Below are 15,411 nucleotides of genomic sequence, written 5' to 3' on the forward strand. Positions count from 1 at the left end.
CCTTCATTTCACAGACTGAAATACAAGTAGATCTCCAGAAAGCAGTTGGGGAAGGCCTCCAAGTTGGGAAACAGTGATGTTTTAAAGAGACAGCACCTAGTAAAGATTCTCGGGGCCACACCTGATAAGCTGACTTTGATTTTTCTCAGGACTCACTTGAAAAAGGAGAGAACCAACTACAGAAGTTGTCCTCCGACCTCCACATGTGTTCACACATACTAAATAAATGTGAAAAGAATTTTTAAAGTTTTTTATTAAAAATCATGGAATCAACTAGTCTTGGAAAATAGTCGTATTTAATTGTAGAAACATTATTAAGAAGTGGATTTATATTAAAAATTAATCTTTTTGTTTGTTTGAGACAGGGTCTCTCTACATAGTCCTGGCTGTCCTGGAGCTCGCTACATAGAGCAGGCTGCATTGGAGCTCACAGAGTTCTACCTGTCTCTGTTTTCAAAGTGCTGGGATTAAAAGCCTATTCATATAGATTACATACAACATACATCCTTTCTTAAATGTTACGTCATTTGGTAGAGAGTTTGGCAACTTATTTTGTAGACACAAAATTTTCCACAATTAGGATTTGTTTGATTTTTTCTATTTTTTCTATTGAAAAACTCTCCATGCAATCTATTTTGATCATATTCTTTTCCTTCCTAGATCCTTCCCACCTCTCTACCTACCCAGTGGCATGTTCATTCTCTCTCTCTCTCAATAAAAAAGTGAAAAGTTGAAATCAGAACAAAAAGAAAACACCAAAACAAAACAGCACAGAAGAAGAAAACCCTGGAGTCAGATCCATATTGCCCAACTGCTTCTGGGTATAAGACCATCCATGGGAGTATGGTAGAGATACCCAGAGGCACTCCATTGGAGAAAGCTGGTCTCTCCCTCTCCCACCAGCATCAGTTGCAGATAGCTTCTTGGTGATGGGTGGGACTTTACATCAACTTCCCCTTTAGGGCTGGAATTGTCTGCTTTAGACCTGTATCCAGCATTACAGATGCTGAGTGTGGTAGCACACACTTGTGAAGTCCAGCAGTTGTGATGTAGAAACACACAGAGTAAAAGTTCAAGGTCATCCTCTGCTATATAATGAGTTTAAGGCCAGTTTGAGACCTAATCACAAACAGTTTTGAGGAAGGTGAACCACACTCGGTTGGCATCCTAACTTTTCTGCTCTCTGACATACAGTTAAGGATGGCTTACATCTTCATGTCCTCTGAGAGAATCCAAGACTCCCATTTAAGGAAAAAGCTCCTCTAGGAGAATGAGAAGGGGAGAAGAGGAGGGATGCGGAGGACACGAGGGAGCAGAAAGGTTGAGTCAGGGGAAAAATAGAAGATAACAAGAATGGAGATATCATAATAGAGGGAGAAATTTTAGATTTATAGATAAATCAGGCACTAGGGAAATGTCTGGAGATCTACAACGATGACATCAACTAACACTCTAAGCAACAGAGGAGAGGCTACATTAAATGCCCTCCCCTGAAAATGAGATTGATGACTGACTTATATGCCACCTGATAGCCCTCATCCAGCAGCTGGTGGAAGTAGAAGCAGACACCCACAACTAATCCCTGAACTGAACTGGAATCCAGTTGCTGAGAAGGATGAGCGAAGAGCAAAGGGGTCCAGACCAGGCTGGTGAAACCCACAGAAAAAGCTGAAATGAACACTGGGAGCTCTTGGTCCCCAGACTGATAGGTGGAATACCAGCATAGGACTGATCCAGGCCCCAGGAACATGGATTTTAGTGAGGAAACCTCAGAAAGCTACGGGACCTCCTGTAGTAGTTCAGTACTTGTCCCTGCATAGGTGTGGACTTTGGGAGCCCATTTCACACAGAGGAATACTCCCTGAGCCAAGACACATGGGGGTGAGCCTAGGCCCTATCCCAAAGGATATGATAGACTCTGATGACACCCTATGGAAGGCCTCACCATCCAGGGAGAGCAGAAAGGATATGTGATAGGTAGAGTTTTTTTTTTGGGGGGGGTAGGGGAGGACAGGAGGGAGAAGGGAACTGGGATTGTCATGTAAAACAATCTTGTTTCTAATTCAAATAAAAAAATCTGCAGAACAAAATATTTTTAAAAAAGAAAAGAAAAGAGCTCCTCCCCTAGGGTCCATGACCTTATCTAGTGTCAGGTTCTTCCACTCCTCACCTGCTGGACTTGCATGTATGTTTGAAAACGCTCAGCTTCCATAGTGTGGGGATTCGCATCCAGGGCCTCATGTATTCTATACAAGCACTCTAGCAACTAAGTCACATCCCCAGCCTCTTCATTTTGTAGTGAACTTGAGAACCATTGTTCATGGAATTCCAAATAAATCAACTCATTAAGATAGATAGATGATAGGTAGATAGATGATAGATATATGAGAAGATAGATGATAGATAGATGGATAGATAGATGAGATGGATGAATGGATGATTGACAGATAGATGATAGATGAGATAGATAGATGATAGATGAGATAGATAGATGATAGATGAGATAGATGATATATGAGATAGATAGATAGATAGATAGATAGATAGATAGATAGATAGATAGATAGATCATATAGATAATAGCTAGGAAATCCAAAGAGATTAAAAATCAAACAGTATAGGTCTAGAAATGACGAGCAGGAAAAGATTTCAAAAAGGAAGGGAAAAAAGTTATTTGCAAATTGATGCAGAGCTGTGGGATACACAGAATCAGGAAAGGCCATTGGGTTTGGTAGCAGGTCACTGGCCACACAGATAGCATGACAATAGTACCAGAAGGGGGTCAGAAGGAATGAGGGGAATGCCAGTAGGAAGGAAAAGGAGAAGAAGGGGGAAGGAGATGGCCGGCTGCTCAGAGATCTGCATCTATGGAAACCTCTGTGTCTTTGTAAACATGGGGCAAACAATTGCATAGAACCTCTCCCCCCAGAAGAAAGGATGAGTCACACACTGTTTACACTGCTGCCTTCCTAGTGGCAATTTTTGGTGCATGGATTAACTAAACTTTTCCGTATTTCTAACTAAATCCATTATTTGACCTGTGAGAGGGTGGGAGGATCTGGCAAAAGACACAGCACTTTCCACTTCAGACAAGGGCTCTGGACCTCACACAAGGGAACCCCCAGCCGGCCATAAAATGTTTCCCACAAAAGGTCTGTCTGACACCATCTGACCCTTTCACCTATCGTGAGCTTCCTGGAGTTTGTAACCAGCCATGAGAAAAGGCAGGAGAGGGATAAGTGATGTAGGAGGAAGTCTGAAGAAGCCGGCTCAAGTCCCTAGGGCTAGTGTCTGGTTACAGAAGTCAAGTCTTCATGAGGGTCCTGCTGCCTTCAAGTTTCTGACAAGTGTGGGTGATTTCTGCTCCTGGAGAAGTGAAGACATTAGAGCAAAGACAAAGTGTGGGAAATGGTGTACTGGGGAGGACTCACAGGAATCCTGGAGAAGACTCACAGGATTCCCAGGGAGGACTCTCAGGAACATCAGAGCAATGCAAACCACTGGGGAGATGAAACCTGACTTGTCACATAAACACATGGAACATGAGACAGGATCTGTGTCTGTGACCTCATCCACACAAAATCATCTATTGGTCCCAAGCACACCAGAGGCCAGAGGCTGCTGTTGAAGAGAGTAAAGGACAAGATGAAACATACTGATTGTAACAGAACAAGCAAGGACTGAGTATTCCAGAAAAAAAAAAAAGCAAAAATACAGAAACAGCGTGAAAGTAAAGCAAACCAAAGACACACAGAGAGCTGAAGGCTGGTGACCACACCAACATAAAAGTAGGGATAGTCCAGCAAAAACTCTTAGGGGGATTTCAGCTGAGATGGAAGAGACAAATTAGAAAATAAAAGCAAAAAAGAAAAAAAAAAAAAAAAACCCTGCCTCTGCCTCCTGAGTGCTAAAATTAAAGATATGTACCACCATACCTGTGTTTGGTTGTTGTTGTTGTTGTTGTTTAAGCTATGGAGAGGACACTATAAGAAGCAGGTGGAGACATGTGAAATAGTTCAGTGGGTAAAAGCAATTGCCATCAGACATGACTACCTGAGTTCAATACCCCAGGACCCATATGGTTGAAGGAAAGAAACAATGCCTGCAAGGTGTTCTCTGACCTCCTCACACATTCCATGGCACATGTACACACACACACACACACACACACACACACACACACACACAAACACACACACACACTCACACTAAGTGAATACATAATTTTTTTTAAAGAATCCAGGGAACACAGCCTGTTCTTTGGAAGCTGAAAACCAGGAACAGATTGTGTGGAGACCTTGTTGTATTGCTTCTTTTTCTGTAAGTGCTTGGAAAACACAAAAGTTCTGAACAAGCCAGTGAAAAGTCAGCAGCTGTCAGGCAAAGACAGAAAGCAAGAGCAAACCATAAACTACCTGCAAAAGAGCCACCAAAAACACTGAGACAAGCATGCTGAGCAGGAAGGGGTGAGAGGTGGGGTTCCAGGTCATGGAAATCAAGACTGGAGTCTCCCCACTTGTCACAGAGGAGTTGATTGCAGAGCTGAGATTCTAACCAAGGACTGATAGACCTGACCCATAAAGTAAAAGTTAATTCATCAAGACAACATAGAAACCGAGCCTGAGTGACAGGACAGCTCAGACAATTAGACAATTAGAAATGCCTTGGACAAAAAGAAACCATCTAAAAGCTGCTGTTCTAACAGATATAAGCATGCAGGAAATCCAGAAGGATAAAGACTCCAGCAGCAGCATCAACCAGCTTCACAGAGTCAACACTTACACAATACTGTGTTGATTTAGAGAGTACATTTGCTTTCCAGCATACACACAGCATAATTGACCAAGAAAACAATATTCAAAGACATATTATATGTTTAATAAATTTTAAAAGATCTGAGTCATATAAAATATCTCACTCTGGCCATAATGGAATAATCCAGAAATAGATTCTAAAAGCCCTATGAAATACCCAAATAACTGGAAATTAAGTATATCATGATACAGTGCAGCTGTGCTGAGTAGTTTTCTGTCAACCTGACACAAGCTAGAGTCATCTGAGTGGAGGTAAGTTCAATTAAGAAAATTCCTCGATAAGATTTGGCTACAGGGCACTTTCTTAATTAGTGATTGATGAGTGAGGACACAGTCCACTGTGGATGATGCCATACCTGGGCTGGTGGTCCTGGGTTCTATAAGAAAGCAGGCTGAGCACACCATGAGAAGCAGGCCAGTAAGCAGCACCCTCCATGGTCTCTGCATCATCTCCTGCCTCCAGGTTCCTGCCCTGTTTGAGTTCCTCCTGGCTTCCTTTAGTGAGGGACTAACATATGAAAATATAAGCAAATAAATGCTTTCCTTCCCAACTTGCTTTTGGTCATGGTGTTTCATCACAGCAAAAGCAACTCCAAGACAATGAACCACAGGGAGTGAAATAATCACAGTGGGAATTATTCATTATTCTTAACTGATTTGAAATGGAAATAAAACAGGTTAAGACCATGGAATGCTACCAAATCAATTATCAAAATATAAAATCATAATGTTGACTGCCTACTTAGGCAAAGAAGGAAGGTCTCCTCCACTGGTATCTGCTGCCATTTAACTAGAGAAAGTGAAAGCAAAACCCAAATCTGGCAAAAGAAAAAAAAAAAAAAAAACAAGAAAATAGAAAGCAATGAAATAAAAGACAAAAACAATCCAGAAAAACTAATGGAATCAAAGGCAATCTCGAACAGGATACCCCAAAAATGAAGATAAGAGAAGTGGCATGTTGGAGATCACTAGGATCAAAGGTCTAATGAGCCAATTAGAAGACAGCCCATGAATCAAAGATGGAAAAATGTAAGCATAAGAAGAATACAATAGGTTTCTCTTTTTCTAACACTTTTACAACTATCCATTCATTTGAAAAAAATAGTAACTCTGGAAGGCTTTTAATAATTATTATATTTAAATTGGTCACAAAAGGAAAGACTTACTTATTCTCTGTGATGGTAGGTTTTGTGTGTCAACTCAGAGAAGGTTTAGTGTAAGGATAAATCTTTCCACCAATCCACCTGAGCCCCGCTGCCATGTAGGCACCCGAAATAACACAGAATCTTATATTAATTACAATGCTGCTGGCCAATGACCAGGATTTCTTATCTGCTATTCTGTCTTAAGTATCAACAATAATTATTAATCTATATATTTTATAAAGACTTATCTGATCGAGGATGCTGGCAGCATGAGTCCTCTCTTGTTGGGCTCACATGGCAGCTCCGAGAGAACAGAGGAGAAGGAAGAGGAAGACAGCGATTTCCTGCTGGTCCCTGATTATATTCTGAGTCTGCCTGCTATGTCACTTCCTGACTGGATCACAAGACTTCTCTTTACTACATTTCCCAGAATCCTCCTTGACTCCTAGTCCCACCTAACTTGCTTCCCTATTGGCCAAGAGTACTTTATTTATCAACCAATAAGACAAACATATACACAAAAGGACCTCCCCTATCAGTTTGGGGTAGCAGTATCATTGAAACTGGTGTGTTCTGAATAAGAACACCCTTCATACATGTGGTGGGGCTCACCCAATGAGGTGAAGGACTGATGGTTAGGAAAGAACAAATCAACCCACAGCCTCCCTGAACAAGAGAGAATCCAACAATTTGCCATTGGACTTTCTCTGTGTCATCTATAGCTTTGGGTCCCTACTTGCTGATCATGTGACTGAAGTTTCCAGTTCTGCTGGGTTCCCAGGTCAACCCACACTCCACGTGCAGACTTACTAGCCTCTAGAATCACCAGCCAATTCCTAATTTAAAAAAAAAAAAAAAGTCTACTTTACTACAATGGAAATACAACCCAACATTCTCCTCATGCTTAAATTGTCATTAATTGAGATGCGTTCAATTTGCCTAAACAAAAAGCATCCTAGCTGAGCATCTCAGCCCCCTGCCAAACATTCACTGTTGGGATTCGCCTCCAGATCATGGGCTGTCCACAGACTAGGGCTCATTGGGCTTATGCTGGGAGTCCATCGCTCAGAAAAAGATAAAAAACCAATATACAGCTTCTGCTGGATGTGTGTTACTTTCATGACATTGAAACATTAAAAAAAATAAACACAAGTCAAAGCATTTCACATTGGGAACTGTCTATATGCATATACTCTATCAGCTTCTTAGAGGAGTCCTAATAATGACCCCCTCTATAAAAATTAATTTCAGCCAAGTAGTTAAAGAAGGGAAGCTTCCATTTGCAAGGATATTATAGAAGGGTGATCAAAGGTTGAGGATCAGGAGAGAGGAAGAGGTGGGTAGGAGGGGGGGAGATGAAGGAGTGAGAAGGAGAAGAGAAGGTGGGTAAAGAAGGTGAGTAGGTAGCAGTGATGGCAATATAACCACCAAAACATCATTTGCCACCTAAAGAGATCCAGGTAGCCATTATCTGTGGCCACTAATATCACAGTAACATAGACCAGACACCATATACTCTTAACAGAGGAATTCATGCCACTTAGGAAGTTGCCCAGCCAAAACACAAGCCTGAACCTAACTGGGGCTTTAGTCAGCATCTTATTTATAGGCAATTCCAGGGACAGATTACATGTTAAAATCATAGGAATTTTGTGTCAGTTAGAAACAAGTTTGAAAGAGCAAAAGTCGGCTTTGAATTTCCCAGCTCCTCCTTAGACCTACTGTGGTGGTTTGACCCTCAAAAGCTCATATAGTTAAATGCTTAGTCACTAGAGAGTGGAACTCTCTAATGGGATTAAGTTTTGAAGGAGGAAGTGTGTCACTATGAGTGGACTTGGAGGTTTCAAAGGCCCATGACAGACCCAGCCTTTATCTCTCAGCCTTTGGATCCGGATGTAGCTCTTCTCGACTATTCCAGACCATGCCCCCTGCCATAATGATAATGGCTGAGCTTCTGAAACTGCAAGCAAGCAAGCCCCCAATTAAATCAAATGCTTTCCTTCATAAGAGTTGCCTTGGTCACAGTGTCTCTTCACAGAAATAGAACAGTGACTAAGACACTTGAGTTACGTGCCTGATCTGAAGTGGATACCTCAGAGGAGGAAGACATCTTACCTCCCTGTCCCCATCCTTCAGTATTTCTAGGGGACAAAGAAGGAGGCTTGTTCATCAGACACTTCCAAATATGTGAGTGTTCTCTTTCCACTGTTTATGCCGATTCTCAAGTCACAGCCAGCTCTACAGTCTTCAATCTCTTCTAACCCTCGCTCTAAAGCATCGATTTTTTTGTAGCCATTCCTAGAATTACATGGTAAGACTTCCAACTCTACAACTCTGTGACATTTTATATTCTTGGTGACCCTCACCTCACACCCTGCATGGCAGAGAGAGCCTACTACTGCACCTGCCTGAGAAGCCTCCCAGCCCAGCCTGCTATTTCTCCCATCTCTCCCCTAGTCCCACTGCTATAGCTGTAACACCTACAGAAATATTCAGTCACCACGCCATTGCTTTGCCCAGGACAGCATGAAGACCTACGCACACACTGGTATTTAGGAGGCCAGCTCTCACCCTCCCTTCCCTCCTGTAAACTGGAAGAACAAGAACACACAAAAGAAAGTGCTCTTTAAAACAGTTTTCCCTCTTCCTAGATGAATCTCCCTACATTGAGCACTGGTACAGATACCGGAAGAGCCAAGGGTGAACACCTGAGATCACCTACAAAACACCCACTTCCTATCACTCAGTCAGTGCACAGATCAAAATGGAGGTAGGCTGACGAGTCCTAATGGGATCTGTGAAACTCAATGGAAATATCTGCCTATGCCCCTGAATTTGCCAGCCTGGGCTCCACATCCCCAAATCCCTCTAACTCTCCATATCACCTCTTCATTTCTAAAGTGCAGCTTTGACAAGACTGCCAAAGGTCCCCAGTGCATCGAGAGCTCTAAAGTCATTTCCACTCACAATAAGAGAAGACTTACTGGGGGAAACATGTTTAGTGTAACATACATGTAGATATCTTCTCGGAGTAAGACAAGAAACCCTCTGCTTTTATTTTCCTAATTTCCAGGCTAAATAAAATAAGTGAAAGAAGAAAGGGGGAAATTCTTCCAATATTTTTAAGATGAATGCAATAAAGTCTATTTTCCCCAAATGGCCTTGCTTTATTTTTTCTATTACAATTGCTGTTAAAGTAGGCCACCTAGGTAATAAATATTGAAAGCATTGAACCAAATTCAAACATCTGTTCCAGTCCTCTTTCAGGGTGCCATCCAGCACAAAGAAAATACCCACTGCCATACAGGACCTGCAAAGCCAGGCCACATTTTTCCTGATGTTAGTAGATCTGGGAAAAGCTAGTGTGGGTGGTGGGGGTTGTGGAGGGGAGCACAGTGAAATAACATCTAGAGTTAGAGGAGCACAAAACTTCATGAGAAGCAGCATGCTATCAAGGAAATCCCCCACATCAGATCTTTATACAGGAACCAGTATTCCCAATTTAAGCCACCAGTGTGTTTCCTTGACACACACATGCACACACCACACACACCACCACACACAGAAGAGAGAGAGAGAGAGAGAGAGAGAGAGAGAGAGACTGAAGAGCCTTCCACAGGTACTCCTTACTCTATTTGGCATTAGAATTCCTAAGCAAATCATCCAAATTTGCCTGTTAGAAAACTCACAGTGACTTATCAAGAAAGGGAGCTTATTATTTATGAGAAACATTAAAGGGCACCAGAAAGGTCACAACTAAACAAGAGACTACAAAGAAAAAGAACATGCAATGAAAAGTCAGGGCAATACATATGTCTCTTACAAACTGAAGACAAAACGAATTAGTAGCCCAACAAGGACACAGGAAAACAAGGTAAATGCCCAGCGGATGCTATCACTGACCAGGAACCCCATGATCATGGAGAGTGATAAGACGCAAGGCCTCAACAGCTCTCAGCAAAATGAATGCAGCATAACTGTTTTCGATATACTTAGCTGAATTTTTCAAATTCACAAAATTTGAAGTAAAAACAAACTGGGAAGATGTCTCGGTGACTTAATCTCTTGACAGACAAGCTCCAGGAGTAGAGTTTGGATCCCCAGAAAGCCATGTTAATGTGCTAGGTGGGCTTGGTGACCCACCTTTCATTCCAACCCCAGAAGAGGGAGACTGGGCATCTCCAGAGGAACCTGGGTATGAAGAATAGACATCTCAGCTGGCTCTGGGTTTGAGTGAGAGACCCTGCCTTGGTGAACACGGTGGAAGAGGCATTCAGAATGACTCTTGTCATCACTTCAATGCTCTGCATGCATTCACCCATACCAGCATACACAACTAAATACAAGTATGTACACATATGCACACATACACACATTCATACACACTGCTGACAGAATAGGAGCAGAAATAGACTTTTATGGATTCCTGGTGAAAACGTGAAACATAACAGACTGGAAAACAAACTAAAAAATTTAAATATGACTGTACCAGTCATATTCCTTATAGCTTACTTTCAATGAAAGTCTAAAATGTATGAATACAAACTAAAAATGTTTGTCAGACCACTGCTAGTAATCACCACACATACATACACTCACAAAAACAATGCTGCAAACTTAATAAATGCCCACTAGCACAGGAGTTATACAATAAACCAGTACACACAACATAAACTACTATAAAATGATTTAAATAATTAATATCAATATTATAGAGGAATTTCTAGGACTTACTTTATGTGAGAAAAATCAAGATGTAGAAACATTTCCTTATTTGTTTAATATGTAATTGAAGAAGTAAACATGATTACAATAACCCCCCCCCACACACACACACACAATTTCTCTTTCCTCATCTTCTGTTACATGTTGTCAAATGTGTCCTACAAAAGCTTTATTAAAAAATGCGTAAACAAGGGAAGAGCTCTAAAGGTGTCAGTATGCTGGTTACAGTATGCTGATGTAACTTCTATGATGGCTAACCTACACTAATAATCAGACCAGCTTTGATGTGGCCTCGAGGCAAATCTGGGAAGGAGCTTGCAACTGAAGAGGGGAGATCCACCTTCAGCGTGGGCAGCACCATCCCAGAGGCTGGGGTCCTGACTGGATGAAAGGGGGAAGGGAAGACAATATAGAGCATCAACGGTTCATCTCTCTCTGCTTCCCAGCTGTATATACAATGTGACTCACTGCCTCAAACTCCCACTGCCATGTCCTTCCCACTATGATAGACTGTATCCCTTCAAACCATAAGCCAAATAAACCCTCCCTTCCTTCCTTCCTTTCTTCCCTCCTTCCTTTCTTCCTTCCTTCCTTAAATTGCTTTGGCCCAGTAATTTTGCCACAACAAGATAGCTGATATAATTGTTCTATCTTAACAATTGCTTTTAAGTTCTTACCGTGCTTAATTAATAAAGTTAATTTTATAATAGGAATGTACCTATAGGAAAAACTTATACACACAAGATTCAATACTATTCACTACTTAAGCACCAATTAGGGATCTTTGACAATATCTCCTCAAGCAAATGGAGCCTGTCTTTTATAGAAAGGAAGCAGGAAAATGCTAGGGGTGTAAATCAGTAGTTGAGAGCTGACCTAAACTGGAGAAAGAGAAAACAACTACCATATTGTTAAGATGGAATGTTTGTGACTTCAAATGGAACAAGGAGAGAAGGAGCTGGAAACAAATCAAACTGGGACCAGCAAGATGGCTCAGCAGGTATAGCCATTTGTTGCAAAGCCCAACAACATGAGTTTGAGCCCCAAGCACCTACATGGTGGAAGGAGACAACCATTCCTACAAGCTCTCCTCCGACCTCCACATAGGTACCGTAGAATGTGTGTGCGTATACATACGTGAAATAAAAATGTTTAATTAAAAAAATGGTAGGTACCCAGCACTCGGGAGGCAGAGGCAAGAGGATCTCTGGTAGTTGAAGGCCAGCCTGGTCTACACAGTGAGTTCCAAGACCAATGAATTTTAAAGATGTCTATGCTTTTATAGAGCATAGTATTCTAATTGTCTGAGATTATGCATGTCAGGAATACACAGATAATGAGAAACAAAATTATGATTCCAGGGCATTCCACTTGATGGTCACTGCAGCGGTCATCAGATGAAGTCCTAAACACACAGGGAATAATATCCATGACTGAGATGGAAGAAGAAAACACTATGATGAGAATTATTACTAGGAAACATCTCACTGTGGTTTCCTTTCACCTTGCTCAGGGCTTGCTGAGCTGCTCTTGTCTGTAAAGTTAGACTCTGCACCTTGTCTGGGCAACTGTTGGCCACCACATCATTGGGCTTTCCTACCATTTTCTCTTCTCACCTCTGAGACTACAATTACATCCACATTGTTACAAAGTATTATCCCCCAGCATGAGACTTTTGTTTTCAACCGTTAGTAACAACTTTTCCCTTTGATCTCTATGTTAAACAATCTGAAGTTCATTTTTTCCTTTTCATTTCCCTGTTTTCTTTTATGTTTTCTGTTTTTCTATTAAAGTCCTCCATTTACTGCTGTATAAAGACCACTCTTTTATGTCCATGGTCCTATTTATAACAGCTGCCATTATGCTGACTCCAGCATGCGCTTCATCTTAGGGCTGTTTTCTGGGAACTGATTTATCTCTTGACAAGGGACTGGTTTCTTTTTCTTCTCATGGCTGTTCTGCTGTCTGGGATGCCATAAACAACACACTGTGAGGTTTCTGCTTATCCTCCTGAAAGATATAGTTTATTCTGGTGGATCACACAGTCATGTGTCTGGACTTCAACTATGAATTGTTACCTGTTGTGTATCTAATCAGGTCTTTCAGCTGTTGACCTGTGACTTCTTAGTTGGAACTTCAGCATCCCCCAGGGACCCAAAAGGAATCTGGACAGAGTTCATACATGGACATTTGGGGTCTCTTTTTCTACAAGTTTGAACCCCTTCCACTTCTTGGTTCTGGTTGCTTTCCAATGTCTTCATGTAGTTGATTTGATATTTTCTCTATATTTTTTGTTATCTACAATATTTGTCAAATAATGAGAAACTGCTATTTATATGCTGAAATGTATTTCAATCAAGATCAGTATCAGTTTGCATAACTACAGTTTTATTTAAAGAAGTGTAGAATGGAAACATTCCTTGTTAATTTTTAAGTAACTAGGTTACCTAAGGAGTACTTTTCAGTCTCATAGCAACTTTTTCCCTACACTAGAACAAAATATATGGTATAAATTTGGAAATGTTTCCACCTTCTTAAGCATGTTTACATTTGGTAATGGAAATATTTAAGTTCAGGGAAAATATGCTCTCTTTAAAGGAACTGGGTGAATGTATTTGTTTCTCAGTTAGAAGATGGAATTACCTCACACATTAACTCAGAAATCCATGGGTTCATAACCTCATGAAGTCAGCCTGTTTGCCAAAGTCAAAGGGATGGATCCCATGTCTGGTAGATGGGAAACCTATGAGCCCTAACTCAATAAGGAATAAAGCAACATCACCTAATGATGCTCACTTGGAATGGGCTGGAACCCAACTGACAGTAAGTGGTCTCATGTAATTCCCCCAGACTTAATATGTAATCTGTGGGATAATGGTCTGGTGTTCTACGGTCCTTCAGCGAGGTGAATCATAAGCTCATTGATTAAAAGTCATGCCCAGGGAACCAATAGAAACTTGGGCTATCATAGGATCCAGTCACTTGATTCCACAGATAAGGGAACTAAAGGCAAGAAGTAATACAGCTTAGCAATAAAAAATCAAATAATTGTCAACAATGACAGAAGTCATTCCACTAGGCCTCCTACACCCAGAAGTACTTCACAAAATTATGTTTCTAGTCTTCTTAAAATGTATCTGAGATAGTCTTAAGGAAAGAAGGAAGCTCAAATAAATGACAACAATAACAAAAACTCTTAAATCGTATTCTGACACTGTTTGGGAATGACTAACATTAATTTAATTCTGTTACATCATTAACAAAGAGATGGGGCCTGTTTCAAAAGTGTTGTTTTGTAGAATGATTAACAAAATTATTGCAAATGGCTTACAGATGTGAGGAACTGTGGTAGTTCTGTTGTTGCTCTAGCAGAAGTCATAAACATCAGTGCCCAGCTTCCTCCTATCAGAGCACATTTGCCTCCCTACAGTCTCTCTTCATATCTTGCACTTTTAGCTTCCACTCACGGGCGACCCAGGAGGTGCTAAGTTCAAGGTACCAATTTTCTATTGACAGGTTGAAAGGGACAATTTAAACACAGATGATGGCTTTCTCTGAGATGTACTGTTATCATGAGACCTTCCGTAATTGCCAACATAAGTCCTAGGAGACCAGCAGTGGCAGCATCACTGCTTCAGGGTTTTCATAGTCCCCTTCCGTGGAGAACAAGCCCTACAATCATGATTTTCCCATCTGCTCCCATGGGGTGTGTGTGTGTGTGTGTGTGTGTGTGTGTGTGTGTGTGTGTGTGTGTGTGTCATAGGTTCTTATTAAAACTGAAAAGAAGGAAACAATTTAGAAGTGCTCATACTAAGAAATGCAGAGCCAGTGAAGAGAAAACAGAAAATGTTTTGAACAGGCATATCCTAGCTGCCAATAAGGGGAGGGGGTGGCCAAGAAAATGTTACAGAAGTATTCTGTTCTAACTACATTTTCCCCCAACTGTTTCCACCCAGCTAGTAAACAGAATCCCATCAGAGTCCTTGAGCAACAACAGGGGCGAGAGAATGGGAGGGGAGGCGGGGAATCCAGGAGCATTTGCATTAACCATCTTAACTGCTGTAAATCAAATATTTGATTTTGCTCATGTAGTTCCCCTTGAAAATACACATCCATGAAACAAAGGCTTGATTCAAATACACCAGAAACTGGTTAGAATGTTATGAACAGAACGCTAGTTTGTTGAAAGCTATGTTCCCCTTGAGAAAAGTCTATAGAAGGAGTATGGGCACCATGTGTCTTCTAACACACTGCATCCCAGGGGGGAGTGGCCTCTGCCTCTCACCCTTAATTTTCCTACCTCCACCTGGGGCAGGAATGAAATGGAGAAAGCACTGAAGCCTCCTCCCAAAGAAAAAGAAGCCCGCCTCTGTGAAGCAGCCCCTGCAGGGAAGGAGGCATTGGAGCAACAAAGAACAAACTGTAGGGGCTGAAGGAGGAAGCCTTGGTTAGGATTGCTCAGCATACCTGAGGGCCTGGGTTCAATCTTTAACACCAAAATAGAAAGGGGAGGGGGAGGGAGAGAGAAAGAGAGAACAAGAGAAAGACGGAGAGAGAAAAGAAAGAGAGAGAGAGAGAAAGAGAGAGGAAGGAAGGAAGGAAGGAAGGAAGGAAGGAAGGAAGGAAGGAAGGAAGGAAGGAAGGAAGGAAATACGGAAGAAAAGACTCTAAAGGAAAAGGTGAACATGGGGACAATTGCCATATATAATCCCAAGGCCAATTGGGAC

The 15,411-nt window shown here is 41.4% G+C and overlaps 1 protein-coding gene across 7 annotated transcripts in view; it reads right to left on the bottom strand.

The window, feature by feature from the left end:
* The window catches only part of Ltbp1 (latent transforming growth factor beta binding protein 1), a 373,886-nt gene that overhangs the window by 244,055 nt on the left and 114,420 nt on the right, over nucleotides 1–15,411 (bottom strand). Inside the window, exon 1 of one of the 7 annotated variants that reach the window (XM_027426072.1) lies at nucleotides 5,171–5,265. The exons of the other annotated variants lie outside the window; for them this stretch is intronic. Coding sequence (XP_027281873.1) covers nucleotides 5,171–5,250 — 80 coding nt within the window. The 5' untranslated portion in view covers nucleotides 5,251–5,265. Of the gene's footprint in view, nucleotides 1–5,170; nucleotides 5,266–15,411 lie in introns of those variants that run through there. 7 annotated transcript variants of the gene reach the window in all.

This window comes from Cricetulus griseus, chromosome 7, assembly GCF_003668045.3.
Source record: "Cricetulus griseus strain 17A/GY chromosome 7, alternate assembly CriGri-PICRH-1.0, whole genome shotgun sequence".
In the NCBI taxonomy this organism is placed as follows: domain Eukaryota; kingdom Metazoa; phylum Chordata; class Mammalia; order Rodentia; family Cricetidae; genus Cricetulus; species Cricetulus griseus.